Consider the following 19,518-nt stretch of genomic DNA (forward strand, 5'->3'; position numbering starts at 1 on the left):
ACTCGCTCTGGTGTCTTGTTGATGATCCCTTCAATGTATCCTTTCTGTCTGAAAGCTGTGCAGAAGTGTCTTATTTCATCATGAAGGTGCTCTGTGTCACTGATGGAGATGGGCCGGTGAAACAACGTAGAGAGCACGGTTGACCGCTGCGCTGGATGGTGAAAACTCTTGGCATTAAGGTATAGGTCACTGTGAGTCGGTTTCCTGTATACGCTGTGTCCTAAGGTCCAGTCCAGTTTGCGTGTGATGAGGATGTCCAGGAACGGAAGGCTGCCATTGGTCTCTCGTAGAGACGGCACCTGATTGAAGTTGGAAATGGGCAAATATTTAGACTACAGCTCTGATTAATGAACTAATTGCATTACTAGCAATAAAATTATATAAAATAACTGAGCCAATACACAGAATGTTGTGCTGATCATTCATTCTTTCCATTCTTTATATACTTTTGTTCTGTAAGGTACTCAAAATGCTAACCCACACTTTTGGTGAATCTAAATATACTGGTATTTACACACAAAGTTTAGAACTTTTCATTAATTCTGGGCAAAATCATGATGTGGTAAAGCATGATTTGTAATTAAATTACAGCTGTTAAATACAATGGTGCCTCACATAACGAATGCTTCACACAACGAACGTCCAACATAACGAACACGTGCACAGGTTGGAAAATATCCCCTGCATCACAAACTGCAGGCGAATATCGTCACACATGATTAACCACTTAACCACACTTCATTATCTTACACAAGCAGGGGCGTGGGGTACTGTACCCAGCCTTAGCATGGGTCTTTATTGATTTAATCTAATCATCGTTCATTCTCAATATTGTGATTCAACAAAATAAAATAACAACATAATACATTTATTAATTCTAAACAAATTTAAGTTGCTACATGTTCAAGTATTGGTATCTGCACTAATAACAGTTCAAAGTGATATTAGCTCAGCCACAATAATATTGTAACATTGGAATAGTAACATCTTTTTTACATTCTACACTTGAGTACATTCAATATTGTAATCATAGTGTGCATTTTTTTAAGTTTGAAAACTAATATATACTGTTCCAGGTATAACAAAAATCTTGAAGAAGCAAAAAAAACTGGGATGAAGAGAGGGCTTATATCTGGAATAGGTGGTGGAGTCATGTGGTTCATCACTTATGCCAGCTATTCTTTAGCATTCTGGTATGGAGTAACTTTAATTCTAGAAGAACGTGGTACAGAAGACCCTGAATATACACCAGGAGTTCTAGCAATTGTAAGCAAAACTATTTTGCATCCACAGATTATGGTTTTATTACATTACAAATATCATATGATTAGGTTAGGTTAGGTTTTGGATAAGCAGGAAACCAAAAATTTTAAAGATTTTGTTATTTTCTTTAAATACATAGGCCAGAGGCAGGAAACTGTAAATGATGATGATGATGACGTAGGCCATTTGAAAAGCAAAGAAAATCTGTACATACAGCACATGCAGATGTTTTGCTCCAGCTCATCATTAGTTTGCTGTGTTCAGTGAAATGAAGATACTTGGCTGGTGCAGTTAGTTCTGCCAACCTATTCATGTGGTGTGTGTAATGAGAAGTAACAATGAACGCACTGATTGCAAATCTTGCCGGCTGTGAGGTGCATGCCACGATTTTTTTTCCATACGAAAAACGTTAGACCAAGTAACATGCATTAGATATTTGTTGCAATCAATGGCAAAGGTGTTATAAATGCAGCAAGTGTCCGGAAGTGGTGTATAATGTTTAAGAATGCTCAAATAAATATATTTGAACCATGAAACGTTCTTTACAGTATGAATGGCCCTCGTAGGCATGTTCCCTAGTATTTGACTATTGCATTTGAAATGTCATCAAAAATAATAGTGTGAAACCTGTAAATAATCTACAACAATTACGTATGTTTTGATTATCAATCACATTATTTAATGATGGCAATTCTTATTAACAGTATTGAGAGAGTTTAAGAAATAGATGAAACAGGGTGAAATAATTATACATGTGCATGCTACTTTATAGTGTAAAGTAAAGTAAAGGAGATGCTCATGGAGGGGTTGTGGGATTCTGTACTGTATTCAGATTTCCTCTTGTTGGGTATTTACATGACTCAAGGACTGCAAGCTAAAATAATTGTACTGGTATTTTTGAAACTTGTTAGCTAATACACTCATTTCTTGCTCTTTTGATAGTGAAGTTAAATTAAAAACTGTAAATCAGATACTCACTTGAAGTTCAGAAAATGCTTATGTTCATACATTGCAACTGTTATGTGGTCAAATATATTAGTAATATATTAGTAGTATATCAGATGAAAGTAAACAAACAGATTGATGTATGACAGCACAGAAACTAAATTTAAACAGAAAGTTAACTATGGTAAAGGTTTTAATATTATTATTGAATCTGGTATTTTTTATAATACAATCAAAACTTACAATTTTCAATGCTTAGCCCGTCTAACAGTAGATAGATATACTTAACACTGCATTATATTAAATTACGTGGTCTGTTAGGAAAGGAATGAGACTTGTAAAACTGTGCATGAACCAGCAACGTTGCTGCCCCCACCTTCACACGGCAGGTAGGTGAACGCTTGCTGTTGACTCAGTACAAGTTTCAACTTGCTACAGTTGCTACACGATTGTTGAGAGCGTCTGAAATGAAGTTGTGTTTGTGAGGTGCGTTCCGAAAATGGACTGGCAAAAGTTTGAACAACGTTGTGCCATCAAATTTTGTGTTAAGCTTGGCGAATCCGCTACTGTGACTTATGAAAAGTTACAAAGGGCTTATGGAGAACATACACTATCTAGGGAACAAGTGTTCAGATAGCACAAGTCATTTTTAGAAGGCCGAGAACAAGTGGAAGACGAATCTCGTGCGGGAAGACCTTTAACCTCAAAAATGGATGACAATGTGGAAAGAGTGAGGTCTCTTGTGAGGTCAGATAATCGATTAACGGTGAGAATGATCAGTAGTGAGTTAAATTTGAATGTGTGTACCGTCCATGAAATCTTAACGCAAGATTTGGACATGAGAAAAGTGTGCGCCAAGATTGTTCCAAAGAACCTCACGCCTGAGCAGAAAATACATCGGACGGATGTGTGTCTTGATCTTATGGACCGCCTTGACAGGGAGCCAGAATTCTTCAGTTGCGTGATCACAGGTGATGAATCATGGATCATCTCAGTCCCTGTGACTTTTTTTTATTCCCCTTGCTCAAAAACCACTTGAAAGGATGCCATTTTGATACTTTGGATAGTATCCAGAAGAGCATAACCGACGAGCTAAAAGGTATTCCAGCAGAAGCCTTCCAGCACTGCTACGAACAATGGAAACAACACCTCCATCGCTGTGTAGTTGCCCAAGGGAACTATTTTGAAGGGGATAACCTTGATTTGTAAAAATAATAAAATTCATCATTTACAGAAAATCAGTCTCATTACTTTCCTAACAGACCACGTACTCTATTATTAGAATATTTTAAAATTACTTGTTTATGATGTTCCATGACTTATTATACTAATTCATTCTTAAGGGTAATATTAAATCCACACAGTAGCATAAAATTAATAAAAAAAATATAATTGATTTCTCATACAGATATTCTTCGGCGTATTAACAGGGGCACTAAACATAGGCCAAGCATCACCTTACATGGAAGCATTTAGTACAGCCAGAGCTTCTGCAGCTACTATATTTTCTGTCATTGATAGAATACCACAAATAGATAACCTATCTGATGAAGGGGAGACACTAAAAAGTGTAACTGGGACAATTACATTTGAAGATATTGATTTTGATTATCCCTCTCGGCCTGATGTTAAGGTAAGGCAAACATTGAGGCATTAGGTATGACACATTCACACATAAAATGCACGGTTCTATGCAATTGGATCAAAATATTCACAAAAAACTTACTCCATAGAATTATGAAGTACCTTATGGTTTCTAAGAAATGAAAAAGCTTAAATAGGATGACATAATCTGAGTGCATGAAAAGCACCAATGAAAATGTATTATGTGTGTGATGCTTTAAGAATGTTGAAAAGTTTGACTCCATTTGTCTATGAAGTATATCAACTACAGATGATAAATTTTGTTGGCAAAGTATGAAAATTATATGTACAGTACATGTCTTAATGCAATTAAAAACAAGAATAATGTCCAGATTCATTAACTGTTATTTATATGCACCAGGGCCAATTCCTGTGGAATTTCCCCATTGTTGTATAGCAATCCTCATGAAAAAGGAAGCAATCAAACTCAGGTGGCAAAACATATGGTACATTAAAGGCACCACAAGATTAATATGAAATACTTACAGATAATGACAGAGTATACAAAACAATATACAGGGTGACAATTAATGAACTATATGAAATAAAACAGTTATAATTTCTGAATGGTTCGCGTGATGACGTCCAAACTGCATGGCTGGCCACAGGGAAGACACGCGCTGTGTTTCAAACCAGCCCACGGAAATCGATCAGACGAGCTGCACAACAGGTGGGAATCAACCGGGAGACCCTGCGACAAATTGTTGTTGAAGACGTGCATCTCTTCCCATACACAATTCAAACCCATCAGCCATTAAGCACCGTGGCCATGGAACAGCGGTTGTTTTTCGTCAACACTATTGTCCAGAGAATTGACGACCAGGAATTTGATGTGAATATGGTTTGGTTTAGCGACGAAGCCCACTTTCATTTGGATGGGTTCGTCAATAAGCAAAATTGGTGCATTTGGGGGACTGAGAATCCGCATTTCGCAATCGAGAAGTCTCGCCACCCTCAACGGGTGACGGTGTGGTGTGCAATGTCCAGTCATGGAATAATCGGTGCGATATTCCTTGACGGCACGGTGACTACTGCACGATACGTGACGGTTTTGGAAAATGATTTTATACCCATTATCCAAAGTGACCTGATTTCGACAAGATGAGGTTCATGCAAGATGGAGCTCGACCCCATCGGACCATGAGAGTGTTTGACGTCCTGGAGGAGTATTTTGGGGACCGCATTCTGGCTCTGGGGTACCCAGAAGCCACTGGAAGGGGACTCGCTCGGCCGCCATATTCCCCGGATCTGAACACATGTGACTCATTTTTGTGGGGCTATGTTAAGGACAAGGTGTACAGAAATAACCCCAAAACCATTGCCGAGCTGAAAACTGCCATTCAGGAGGTCATCGACAGCATCGATGTTTCGACACTTCAGCGGGTCATGCAGAATTTTTCTGTTCGTCTGGCCCACATCATCGCCAGAGATGGCAGACATATCGAACATGTCATAACCTAAATCCGAATGTCTGTAGTGCCGTTTACATGTGCAATACAGTTTGTGTACTACGTGGTTTGTCACTAATTTCCATTTTATTTCATATAATTCATTAATTGTCACCCTGTATATATATATATACAGGGTGAGACAAAAAGATGTTAACAATAAATGGGTGTTTAATCACTTTCAATTACAAGCAGGGATTTGGTTACAGGGTTTCAATTTGGCACCCATCCCTATCAATGCACTCATTGAGTCTGTTCATTGTTGTTTGTAAGGCCCTCTAGGCCATTTTGGCAGGAATTCCAGCGATGACGTGAGTGATGCAGTGTATCAGGTTGTCTAGGTTGCGAGGTTTGCTGGCGTAGACCCGATCCTTGACCATGCCCCACAGCCAAAAATCGCATGGCTTCAGGTCGGGTGAAGGTGCTGGCCATTGGAGAGGGCCACCTCTACCAATCCAGCATTTACCGAACGTGTCGTTCAGGTAATCCCGAACCTGCAGACTGTAATGGGCAAGGACACCGTCTTGCTGAAAGTATCCTCGCTGGAGAATGGCAAGTGGTACGTTCTCCTCCATGAACGTGCTGAGCATGGCAAGGCAATTCTCTCCCCTGACGCTCTGTTCTTAAAAAAAGAACGGTCAAATCCCTCCAAATTTTCTCACGGCACACCAAACGTTCACCTTAGGGGAATCCCGCATGTGCTCTCGAACTTCCTTCGGGTGCTCAGTCGCCCATATGATACAGTTGTGCTTGTTCACACGACCGCTGATGTGGAATGTTGCTTTGTCAGAAAACATGAACAGATTGTCAGGCTCAATGTTCACCATTTCCAAGAGAATTTCTGCAGCCTTCACATGTGCTTGCTTGTCCGCGTTTGTGAGCTGCTGCACAATCTGCAAGTGGTATGGCTTCATTCCTAAGTCACGATGCAAAATTCTAATCAGTGACCTTTGCGAAATGTTAGTTTCTGGAGAAAGTCTGCACGTGGACTGGTTGGACTGGCTAACATCGCTTCCTGGACGCAGATGATATTCTCTTCCGTCCGGACAAACTTCTCATAGATCCTACCAAATTGTAAGGTGCGATGGTGCATCCCGTCCGGTCCAGGCCTTGAATTTTTCTTGTACGATGAGTGGGGACTGGAAGACCTCCATCCAGGCAGCTATCTTCCTTCGTTCCTCAATGGAATATCGGGCCGCCATGGTTTAATGTGCAAAAAACAAAAAAAATAAAAAAAAATTTAGTCTCCCATACAGTGTTAACATCTTTTTGCCTCACCCTGTATATATCAATGCCACATGAAGAGCCCAAACCATTAAAGATCTGCAGTTTTCCAGTTGGTAGGGGATCTGACTCCTACATGGGAGACACAAGTTAGGGATTTCTTGCTTCACATCCCTCTATATAAGCAATACTAGGGTTTGGGAATATCATTGTCTCATACATTTATATTTAATTTTCAGATTCTTCAAGGACTTGATATAAAAGTAAACAAAGGCCAAACAGTAGCCTTGGTTGGTAGTTCTGGCTGTGGAAAGTCAACATGCATTCAGTTGATACAAAGATTTTATGATCCGCTTCAAGGTTCCGTGAGTAAATTTTGTAATACATGCATATGATAGGGTAGAAATCAAGGATTTTTCATTTGCTGCATAAATACTTCTTTTCAAAAGACTTGTGCTTTCACTTACATTTTATTCAATTGAATTGCCACTATTGGCTAATCACAAAAATGAGGATGAGTGATGATTAGATAAGACTGATAAAGGGACATTCACAAAGAATACCCATACCCAGGCTGACACTCAAACTCAGGAACCTCTGTGGCGAGATTAAGTCACTAAGTCACTAAGTTAGCATTGCTTTACTACTTCTCTTGGTTAATCGTGATAGTGAGGATGAATGGTGAATTGATTAAATGGATGAAGAAACAACTACAATGAAATGTCAATGCCTAACTAACTTAGGAGGATTCAAACCTCAAACCCCTGGCTTCACAGCAAGCTATTCTAATACTCCTAAGTGTGTTCTTGTAATTGATAGCAAAATCATTAGATGAAAATATTCTAAACAGTTTGATTATCTCATTAAATTTATTTAGGTTGAAAGGTATTGTCACTATATGACTGGCTTTTGTGCACAAATTGCTGACTTTGACAGATCTCAAACCAACAATATCCTAATGCAAGTATAAGGTTTCTTCTTAAGTGTATACTTAGTCTTTAACCCGTTTCTACCCAAATTATTTTTTTTCTGAGTACTTGCATTTATATTTGATATTTACTTATTTAGAACTTAAATAAGTACCTGAAATGATGTTTTTTTTATTTTTTAGTGTATAGTTTGTGAGAAAACAGATGTCGACAATGGTCACAAGTTACCCCAGTATGGATTCCCTATAGCATGTCGACAATGGGCATGAAAGGCATAATCAAAAATTAATAGAAAAAATATACATCGTGTTTTATTATCTTGTATTTATTATCTAATGACATAAATATAAATGGTTTTCTTACACTTGAACTCAACAGATACACAATATCGTCCAATCCAGCAAATAATAAGGATTTTCTCATAGAAATAATGAAAATATCTTAGTTCTTTCCCTCAAAATTGTTGTTTCTTTTTCTTTACCTTGTATGAAACGCCTCGCTGCAATTCACATGGCAGCCAACTTGACATATCTGACACTTCTTTACATGTAGCTTTTCCGCAGAACCCAGAACACAGAACTTACGTCACACATGTTTGAAGGTAGTGTCCGTGGCCAGAAAAACGTACTTCATCAGGTACCCGTTTGTGAACTTTCATTGCTGGCCTACTGGCTGCAGGATGCTGTTTCGTGTACATAACTAAGTATGCCCTGACAACATATCTCGTGAATCCCAGCAAGTCCAGGTTTTCTGAAGACACTTTATAAGTTAAGTGATATAATTGCCATGCGTTATTCATTGTAACGTTAAGTATGTAGGCAATCATTGGCCAGTACCACTTCTTATTTCTGATATTAATGCAATATGATGCAATATTTTGGTCAAGTCAATCAACTCCCCCCATGAATGTATTGTACATGACAACACAAGCTGGTTGAGGGACAAACATATGCTTTTTGTGTGCACTTGACCACCTTTTAACTTTGCAGATTGGGTCCGTACCACAAGCTGTAGAAATTACAGTTACGACACTGTTGTCATTGTACCGAACTAATGTAATACCACTTTTTTGATCTGACACTTAAGAGTGGCTGCCTCGAAGAAGCTTTTTAAATTGTTTTGGATCTGGTAGCGTTGCTCGTTCAACCCTGTTATTTCATTTTGTTCCCGTTGCAAGATGTCCTTTTTCTCTCAGGTATTCTAGCAAGCGAACTGAAGAAAAGAAATTGTCAAATGTAAGAACCAACAGTATTTCCTGTGGTAGTTCCAATATAAGGTCCATAACCACTGATTCACCAACACCAGTCATCTTCCCTGTTGAAGCACCATGGTAAGGTTCTCCTTGAATGAGATAGCCACTTCTGGTAGCTACTGCCCACACTTTGTAACCGAACGCTATCAGCTTACCATGTATGTGCTGTTTAGCACCGTGATGCCCAAAATATGGAACCATGGATTCGTCTACGGAAAGGTATGGATCCCCAGGGAAGTAGTTAAGCCAGCGCTCATTTAACATACACCACACTGGCCTTATCTTGCTAAACCTGTCCCTTTTATTTATTTCAGAACTGTTACAAAGTTGTAAATTTCTCAAAATTTCTTCAAACCGGTTTCTGGACCTAGCTTTTGACACCGCATCATGATGGACGTCTTCCGCTATTTCCCAGTACATTCTGGTTTGGGGAAGAACATTATAACCTGACAGGAAAAGGATGGCAAAGAACAGACGGAGTTCATCATTCGTCAAAGTAAAAGACATGTTCCTGTTTTCTTTAGCATATTGTACTATACAGTTAGCGATGAATTCTATAACGTCATCGTCAAAAAACATCTGAAACAAATCTACAGGTGTGAAATCTCTGTCAAGAAATGGTGGGCGTTGGAATTCCCTTTGGGACCTATCTGGAATATCACCTTCCTTTCAATTAGGCTTTTTTGCAGATAGTTTTGTATTTTCTGTCTGAGACCCTTTCTGGTATGTCAAGTTTTCCAATTGGTCACTGTACATCTGGTTATGAATAGAGTCTTCATTGTCATTGATATTTGGTTCCTCTGCTGTATCAGCAACACTCGTGGAACATAAATTAGGATCTTCTGACCGGAAATCTAAATCACCTATCTCCTGATTCCAGGTCTCAGCGTCACCAGATCTAGACTGCAACATTCATTCTTCTGTTATTTTCGTAAACACCAGCTCTGCTGTTACTCGAAGCTGATTGCCTGATAAGCTGTTCAGATCACCTGACGGGTCCTCTCCATCGCTGTCCCCATCACTCACTACTGCATTTTCTGGATGTTCCATGTACACTTTAGCCGCCAAAATACCTTCATATTCCTCATATTCTTCTAAAACGGAAGCTATCTCCTCCACCGTCAAACTGAAACCAAAAGAAAAAAATGTTACAGCTTTATGAAAAAAGAGTGTTCTATATCAGAGTGGCTGTTTTACACTTGTACATAAGAGTTTCTTCCTATCGTATATTCTATTGGTTTCTTTCGCCAGTTCCCACGACCCTTCACCCTTAGGCGAGCACATAATTGCATATTTGCTATCAGAACAACATTGTTATCAACTCGAGAAGTGAAAGTGCAAATGCCATGCACTCTGGAACAGCTGCTCCCTTCCGTGACCATTGTCGACAAATGTCGACACAAAAAACTGTCAAAATATTACCATGCTCTTCAATGAATAACATGAAACTCACTCAACATTATTAAAACGACATGTTTTTAGAAGCTTATTATTGACTTACTAAGGAAAAGTAATTTAATAACAAACAGAAATGCACTTACTTGTTACAGAGCGACATTGCACCTTCTGCTCGCCTGGAAAACTCCATACACAATACACCCCACAAGACAGCAGGAGGGGAGTGGCTGGTGTCATCGTACGCGGTGACACCAACCAACACTACATAAAATGCTGTACTGCTCACACCGATAATTATTTCTGTTTCAGAGCTGCCTGAATGTTACGTCGACAAATGTCGACAATGGGCAGAAACGGGTTAAAATAAATAAAACAATTTACTTTTATATTATAAATACAGATCAAATTGGATGGAATAGATATCAGAAAACTTAAATTATCCTGGCTTCGAAGTCAAATTGGTGTTGTTGGACAGGAGCCTGTTCTCTTTGGAACTACAATAGCAGAGAATATAAGATACGGAAAAAGTGATGCAACCAAAGAAGAAATTGAAAGAGCTGCAAAAGAAGCTAATGCTCATGGATTTATTATGAGATTACCTCAGGTTAGATTTCCAAATATTCTATAATATGTCATTATTGTTAAAACTGACAAAAATGAATGAGAAAGAAAAATTACCCTTGAAACAATTAGCTTGTTGAGTGTTGTTATGAACACAACAGAAAAATATTAGGACTGGGCTGATGTAGTGGTATCAGTGTTGGAAAATATCAGCACAAATTCAATCTCTGATAGTAGCCAGTGCTTTCCGGAGTCCGAATGTCTGGAGGAGTCTGCAAAACATGCCATTTGATACTTTCACGGAGTCTAAATATCCTGAAAATTCCTAATTTTCATTACTTTTGCAAATACTGTACATTTTGGTGAGAAATGTAAAATTATGAATATTTAAAGGAAAATTCTGTTAGATTGATATACTATAGTTCCCTAGAGAGAAAAAAAAGTCTACATTTAAAAAAATATTCTGAATTGGTTTGAATTGTTACAATTTTCAAGTGTCAACAACAATGGGAATCGGAAGGAGTATCTCCACTGATATTGATTTAACGAAGTACTGGCCCAGCCATAAAAATACCGTTATTGCATTCCTTAGTACTTTATCCATTGTCTGTTTTAGAGCTTTTACCACTTTATGCACAGAAAGGATAATTGGGACTGGAAATACAGTTTAACGTGGAATCCGTACCACAATGTGCCTGCACCAGGTACAGAACCTGGGACCCTATCAAGTGATCATAAACTGAAAGTAGATTTGAATGTGGTTACTGCAGAATAAATTAATTTACTTTTTTATTTTTGAAAAGAGCCTTAGAAGAAAACAGCTGTGATTGCTGGTTAAGATTGTACATGTTCAAAGTAATATAATTAATTTCTATATCTGTAGTCTCTTATTATGTCATGTGTGTTACATGATGATGCCATTTCTAAGAGAAGATTTGCTCACTACACATGTCACTTCTTAACATCACAGCAACCTGACTATTCTAAACCGAGGAATCTAGGTTTTACCAAGTGGTACTGAAAAACCCGTGAATCCAGAGAAAAACTGAGTATGCATGTATTGTTATCTTTTTAGCACTTGAAAATGATGCATGTCTATTAGACATTTCAATCGCTAAACCTGATTCTTCTCAAATTAATTCATAGAAATATTTCACAACTGGAACAAATTGTTAATAACGTCCTTCAAAATCATCTCATTTCAGAAATATGACACCATGGTCGGTGAACGTGGTGCCCAATTATCAGGTGGACAAAAACAAAGAATAGCCATTGCAAGAGCATTGGTAAGGAAGCCTGCTATATTGCTTTTAGATGAAGCCACATCAGCCTTAGATACAAACAGTGAAGCGATTGTTCAAAGTGCGCTAAATAAGGTAAAGTTTTATCAAGTTTCTTCTTCTCATCAAAGTAAAAATATTTCTCAATTGTGTGCAACAATTCATCCTGACTTTTACTGTGAGTTAGGTACGAGTCAGGCTTCCTTTCTGCCAAATTCGATTTGTTGGTACTTTAAGAAACCACCAAACCCCGAAAACTCTCAAAATTCCACAAATGGTTATGTTTGAGTCCATGTTGAATAAAATTGGATGCATTTCTAAGAAATTGTTCTCTTGTCTGCAGACACCCTGTAGGTGGGTCTACACGTATAAAAATTTAAAGACTTAGCTTTATTTAATTTTTTAAAAAATCTGGCTTAACCATTAATGGAAGTCTTGTCTCTAGCCTCCCAGGATGAACATTTTTCAAGCACTGAAAAAATAATCATAGCTTGAGATCTAATTGTTGTAGATAGATAAAATAGCTTCCTCTTTCTTTTCGGAATGGCAGGGCTTTTAGAGGAGGTGAAATTTATACATATTTCCCAATAATGACATTTGATTTAAGGAGAAAAACTTAACAAATAAATTGGTATTCGGTATGCCCCTGTAGTCACTACAATGGACCATAGTGAATTTAAAAAAATGTAGTATGTACCAATGGTGCATTTGCAAAAGTAGTGTTGGAAATAGACTGATACTTCTTGGGGAAAAAATAATAATGTATAAGAGTGGCAGTGTTGCCAGGTTATGGGAACAGTTTCCAGAATTTCATTTCTAGAATCCACTGTATGGATGCTAGATAGACCAAATTTGGAGGGAAGCACAACAAAATACTACTCCTTGGGATATGTAACACCTATCCCCCAATTTTGAAAAAACAAAATCGGAATAGCCAGCAATTTCCGAGGAAAAGCATTTCAAGTTTCAAAAGTTTTCCATACATACTTCAGCAGGCGAAGATATTGTCCGAAAATTCACTTTTATTTGCTGTGCAAATTTTTGTTAATCATTTTGTTTTTTATTCATTTATGATAATTACCATTCTGGATTGTGCACAAAAAAATGTAAATAGAAGCATTGCTTGTGAAAATATTCATGTGTTTCTTCCTTGAACATTTTCTAAAAAAAAAGATGAAAATGTATATCTTTTGTGGTGCTAACATTTTGTTGAAAATAACACATATATAATTTAATATGCAAATGTCTATAACATGATGAGAAAATTAAAAGAAACCAAAAGGCTCCTGTGTATTGGAGTGGATGCATGTAAAAAATGATTCAAGTTGCAAGACATTTCTTTTTGCAAAAACGGAGTATTTACAAGTACTATATGTGTAAAATGTTTTTTCAATTCTTTCACATTTTGAGCTTTGTATCATTTTTTTAAACGGAAAAAACCAGAGTTTTCCATAATCTTTATACTCATAATTCCATTCCCTTGACTTTTCCAGGCCAATCTAAACCTTATAATCGAAAGAGAGGTGGTCCAGGAGAAAAGGCACTAGTGTCGAAGAACTATGGCAGTGTAGAACTTTCTTCTACACTGTCCCTTTGCTCTTTCTTATGTTTTATCATTCTTGTGTTCATGCTGTTGATTGACTGAATTGGTGTTTAAAGTCCACTTTGTGCACAGTAAAGCTAATTTTGAGTGGATCTACAGTTTAAAGTGGAATCCGAACCACTATGTGCCTCCACTGGGTATTGAACCCAGGACCCCTTCACTACAAGGCAACGACGCAACCCCTGCACCATCGGGGAGGCCACTGTGTTCATGCTGTTAACGAGCTTAAATTTAATATGTAAGAATATGTGTCAAGAGCTGGAAAAAAATGTTGAGTCAGTAAATGCCAGCCAGCTTTCTGTGCTGAACGTAGCACAAAAGATCCAAACAGAAGTCATGAAAGGGTGTACCCAGTGAGACATTGCTCTTGGTCATGTGTTGAGTAAAGTCAGTCCATGTGAAGGCTTGGGCCAAGCCCATTATAGACAAAGGGACAATATACATACAGTCCATCACAAAAAAAAAATAGCACCACTCTTAAAAATTGAATGTTTAGCATGATTTAATAAAAATCTTGATTTTTATCCACCCTGTATGGGGCATGGCTCCACCATTGCTCTTGTCCGGTTCACAGGCTTGGAACAAAATAAATTGTTTCCTGTATCGTCCAGTTGCCGGAAGATCGCATAATTCATAGTGGAGCAGAAACGCAGTTGTGCTAATTTTTGGTGATGGCCTGTAGTATAAATAGCTCAAGAGAAGGTAATGTGCTAACTTTGGTTTTTGAATCAAAGCCTGTTTTTACAACATACGAGGGCCACTATTTATATTTTGAGCCTTGGCAACACTGATTGAAGTTAGGAGCGATATGACGTTTGCACAGAATCGTCTGCATTATTGACCATAACGTACTTCAAATTTTTTGTCAATAGCTTCATTTGTGTTGTTTATGTTGCCTTGGAGATTGCGCGACAACAATAAAATGGAATTAACTTGTGAACATTTTCGTGCGATGATTTTTTACGATTTTCGACGTGGATTATCAAGACAAGAGTGCATCGATCAACTTACTTCCACATTTGGCGATGAAGCCCCATCCTTTGCCACTATGAAACGCTGGTATAACGAATTTAATCGTGGCCGCAATTCGTTCACCGACGAGATTCGCGAAGGTCGTCCAAAATCAGTTGTTGTTCAAGAAAACATTGATGCTGTGCAAAACCTAATACTGCAAGATCGTCATGTGACATACTGTGAGATTGAGGCAACCATAGGCATTAGTTCCACCAGCATATATAAAATATTACATGATCATTTAGCTGTGAGAAAGGTATGTTCTCGTTGGATCCCACACAATTTGACAAAAACTCAAAAAGACGCTCGCGTCAATTGGTGCAAACAAATGCTCAATAAATACAATCGTGGTGCTTCAAAAGACGTATATAAGATTGTAACAGGTGACGAATCATGGATATATGCATATGAGCCGGAACGTAAACAGCAGTCGACTGTATGGGTGTTTCAAGATGAACACAATCCAACAAAAGTTGTTCGCGCTCGAAGCACATCGAAACAAATGGTCGCCTGTTTTTTCGGGAAAACTGGTCATGTGGCAACTGTGCCTTTAGAGGAACTTAGAACGGTCAACTCTGAATGGTACACACCAATTTGTTTGCCAGAGGTCTTCGGTCAAATACGGAAAATAAACAAACGCCATCGGATCATTCTTCATCAAGACAATGCCAGCTGTCACACATCTCGTCTAACAACTGACTTCATGAACAGTCAAAAAATGGAATTGATGGATCATCCGCCGTACATTCATGATTTGGCACCCAATGACTTCTTGTTGTTCCCGAATGTCAAGAATAAATTGGGTGGACAACGATTTTCGTCAGCGGAAGATGCCGTTGATGCGTTCAAAAACCATATTATGGAGGTGTCTCAAGAAGATTGGAAAAACTGCTTTGACAAATGGTTCGAACGAATGCAAAAGTGTATTGACCGTAAAGGATAATACTTCGAAAAACAATAAAGCAGTTTTCAATGCCAAATTCCTGTTTTTTCATTGTTAGGCTCAAAATATAAATAGTGACCCTCGTAGTATAATTACAGAATGCAATATGGAAAATATCTACCTTTAAATACAACTATCCAATATTAGTTAAAGCAATGTCAAGAGATCGGTAGTGTTCAGCACTAAAAATACTGGAGAACACTTACAATGATATAAAACGATTGTAGCCTGAATATTTTATATGCTACATCATTTAGCATTCTGATTTACCATTTCCTACTCTGTGAGCAGTTTTATCTGATTGTTTTTGATTTGGAAATCATACGCCATGGTGACATGAAGCAATAATTCTGAAACACCTTTAATTTTTTTAAGTCCAAATATGCACAGATAAGCTAATTTGGACTGCATCTACAGTTTACAGTGGGATCTGAACCATTATGTGCCTTCACCGGCAATCAAACCTGGGACCCCTTTATTAAAGGTGGCAATGTTACCCGTTACCACTATGCCATTGAGGAGACCCAGCCAGTGACATGAGATATTATGGACTTTGCTAATGTTTGTAATATTATTATTGTAGGCCAGCCAAGGTAGAACAACAATTGTTGTAGCTCACAGATTATCCACCATTAGATCTGCTGATAACATAATCGTACTGTCAAAAGGAAATATGGTGGAACAAGGAACACATGAGGAATTAATGGATCTTCAGGGGCATTACTATGATCTCATAATGGCTCAAGTAAAAGCTGAAGATGATTTGGATGAATCGCAAGGTATGCTAATCTACTACTTCCTTCTATCATGCAATCAATGTCCACCTGCTGGTCGCAGAAGTCAACAGTGTGTCCAGCTACCATAGTTTCTTGCCAGACTGAATAGAAAGGGAGAGGATTTTACCTCTCATTTCATTCCCACATTTTATAACAGTTGAGTAAATGCATGCAGGCAGATACAAGCTCATAAGTGCAAATTAAAATTATTGTAATAACATAACTAGGTGATACATAGTCTTAAATATTACCATGTAAATTTTAATATTCATATTGTTTTCCAAAGGTAGACAAATTCACAAATCAATAATCGTACATTTTTAATATTGTTTCCTTATTTAGCCATTCCACCAATATAGTTTCATTTCTTCATTTGATTGATGTTTTCTTCTTTATGAGTATGGATTAACATAAATACAGTATGCGCCAAAATATACAGTACTGAAACGTTTGTTCATCTTTTCATTTCAGTACTGTATATTTTGGTGCATACTGTAATAACAATAATATTATTTTTATTTTGTAGTTTCTAATAGCAATTCTTATCACAAAACGTGAATGAGGATGAGCCCTCGCAGCTGGAATCTTCTATTGGTTTCAATTGAAATTTCAATTGGATTGGATTGGTTTCAATTGGAATGAATTGGATTCTATCAGAGGCCTATCGAAATGTATTGGTTTCAATCGGAATCTCAATTGGTGAATTGTATCCAATTGTAAGTTTGTATATATTGTAGAATAAATATGTTATAAATTAACTTATTGACTCTGAATATAGGTAGTTTAATTGTTGATACCACATTTCCTGTGATTTAGAAGTTCATTGGGAAAAACAGGCCATTTGAACTGAATTTCTTCTGAATTCTAATGCATACTACTAAAGTTCAAAGAAGAACCAACTCAACATTAAAGCAGCTAGTAGTTGGAATATAAATGTTCATAGTAGTTCCTATTTTTTCCAATATGGAATTTCCATGGTTATTCTTGTATGTATATATGTAATGTAATTGGAAAAATGAGCAATCTTTTGATCAGCTAAGTCAATCTCCACAGTGTTTTGTTTCTTTATCACTTCTTCAAGAGTTGTGGGTCAGTTTAACCTAATTTGTTGCTGTTTTCATAAGTATAAAGGAAGAACAACATGTGAATTTATGACTGAAGCAGCATGTGTTTGATTTTCTGTAAGTGTGTTAAACACAATTAAGCTACAAAGTTAAAAATGTGTTGATATATTTGAAAAATTTTTGTATGTGAAAGTTTTCTCTAAGTTACAAATTCCACACGCTTTACCAGAGATTTACTTTAGTTGTTTTATATGATTTCTCATTGCATTTACAGATGCATAGATAAGAATTTTTCATAAGCAATATATTGAAAACAATAAAATACTTTCCAATGGAAACCAATTCATTACAATTGACCAATCAGTTCCAATTGGTGAATTGGTTCCAATAGACCAATCGATTCTGATAGTGTGTGTAAAAACTCATATTGACTATCGGAACCAATTGGAAAAGCTGGCCTCCCACCTTTATTTTCTACACACTATTCTTTTCAATTTGAACATTATAGTATGGTGGAATAGCCCAACTCAGCATATGCCACTGCTTTAGAGGAGCAAAGTCATGAGGAAAAATGACAAGATATTATTTTAAAATGCAGACATATGAATTACTTTTCCTCACATAAGAAGTTGAGATATTTGACAATGTTTCATATAGTAGACATTTTGATTCAAAGGCAATGAAGAAGGTGGAGAAGATATTCCTAAAAGAGAGAGTGCTAACAGAAGATTAAGAAGTGCTTCAAGTACTGAATCTGAGAAAGAATTTAGGCATAGATTGACAAAAGACAAAATACAACCTCAGCTGGAAGATATCAAAGAAGTAAGTCACATATCACTCACATTGTAAGAAATGAATCAATCGATGTTAAAATATGCTAACTCTTATTTAATGTTCCTTGCTTGGGTAATATTACACAATGGGATATTTCGATCACATGGTTACTTTTAACAGTCAACGAAACAATCATGCACAATCGTAATCTGTAACTTTACTTAAGATTTTTCTGGTATATTATACATATAGCATAACTTGTAAGTACAGTCACACACTAAATTCAAGTTTCTTTGAGATTTGATATCTGTAAATGTATGTACACTTCTCCAAAAGTTACCTGACCACCCTGAAACATTTTTAAGTCCAGAAATCGTTAATGTGGCAATGTAGCTCCTGAGCAGCAGTAGGAAGTATCCAACTTTATTATGGGCCCCTTCACTACACAAGAAACACAGTGATGTAAGATTTACATTCTTGCTTATCACATTTAGTCAGAAATTACATTCATCCACCACATTAACAGAGAACAAAACACAAAACTTAAATATGAAGAATAATATTAGAGAATATTTGCGATTCTGTATGTTAAAATTGGAACCAGACTGTTAATATGGTGGATGAATATAATTTCTGACTTCATGTGATAAGCAAGAATGTAAATCTTACGTCACTGTGTTTCTTGTATAGTAAAGGGGCCCATAATAAAGTTGGCTATTCGTTGCTGCTGCTCAAAAGCTACGTTGCAATATTGAAGATTTCTGAACTTCACTTAGAAATATTTCAGGGTGGTCAGAGAACTTTTGGAGGTGTATATTTCCTGTCAACACCATCAACGACATAACATTATTTGAACACTGAGATCATTCTTAATGTCATCAAATATGACATCCATTGACATGTTTGGCTGTATTAAATGCATGGACAAGTCTGGACTATGAAGAATAGCAGACTAATATGCAGGGGAAGGGGGAGACTGCATAGCCATGGAAATTAATTTATTTCACAGGGACATTATTATTGTTGACTTATTAACAGTTAAAACTACAGCACTATTAAAATAAGGAACCCTGTGTATTTTCTTTACAATATCCCTAGCACACTTGCAAGTAATTTAAATATATATTGTAGTTCTTTTGATATTATATCTGAAATTTTTCACTTTATTTAAGATTTGATTCAAACATAATAATTGTATATAGACCTTCAATATTTATATCCACTAATACTTTCAATTTTCATGAATTTCACTTTTTCCAACTAGTGGTTAACTTGAAACTTGGATCATATTAATGTGGCATCACTGAGCAAGACTGAGTCCAAATAAACCTGTTATGAGGTGTTTCCCTATGCTATAGCACCACAAAGGGACAAAGGCCAAACTTTAAAATTGTGACAGC

General features: G+C 37.0%; 2 protein-coding genes across 5 annotated transcripts in view; one reads left to right on the plus strand and one right to left on the minus strand.

Annotated features, from left to right (window-relative positions):
* LOC145986417 (centromere protein S-like) overlaps positions 1 to 19,518 on the minus strand; it is a 710,010-nt gene that overhangs the window by 594,483 nt on the left and 96,009 nt on the right. The window lies entirely within an intron of this gene.
* The window catches only part of LOC145986415 (multidrug resistance protein homolog 49-like), a 137,128-nt gene that overhangs the window by 47,809 nt on the left and 69,801 nt on the right, over positions 1 to 19,518 (plus strand). For all 4 annotated transcript variants that reach the window (XR_014441591.1, XM_083120402.1, XM_083120403.1 and 1 more), the window contains 7 exons: positions 1,077 to 1,266; positions 3,617 to 3,841; positions 6,764 to 6,889; positions 10,504 to 10,707; positions 11,870 to 12,040; positions 16,088 to 16,283; positions 18,021 to 18,166. Coding sequence is in view for 3 of the 4 variants with exons in the window: in XM_083120402.1 (XP_082976528.1) it covers positions 1,077 to 1,266; positions 3,617 to 3,841; positions 6,764 to 6,889; positions 10,504 to 10,707; positions 11,870 to 12,040; positions 16,088 to 16,283; positions 18,021 to 18,166 (1,258 nt within the window). In the remaining variant the exon portion in view is untranslated. The remainder of the gene's footprint in view (positions 1 to 1,076; positions 1,267 to 3,616; positions 3,842 to 6,763; positions 6,890 to 10,503; positions 10,708 to 11,869; positions 12,041 to 16,087; positions 16,284 to 18,020; positions 18,167 to 19,518) is intronic.

This window comes from Lepisma saccharinum, chromosome 4, assembly GCF_977018435.1.
Source record: "Lepisma saccharinum chromosome 4, izLepSacc3.1, whole genome shotgun sequence".
NCBI lineage: Eukaryota > Metazoa > Arthropoda > Insecta > Zygentoma > Lepismatidae > Lepisma > Lepisma saccharinum.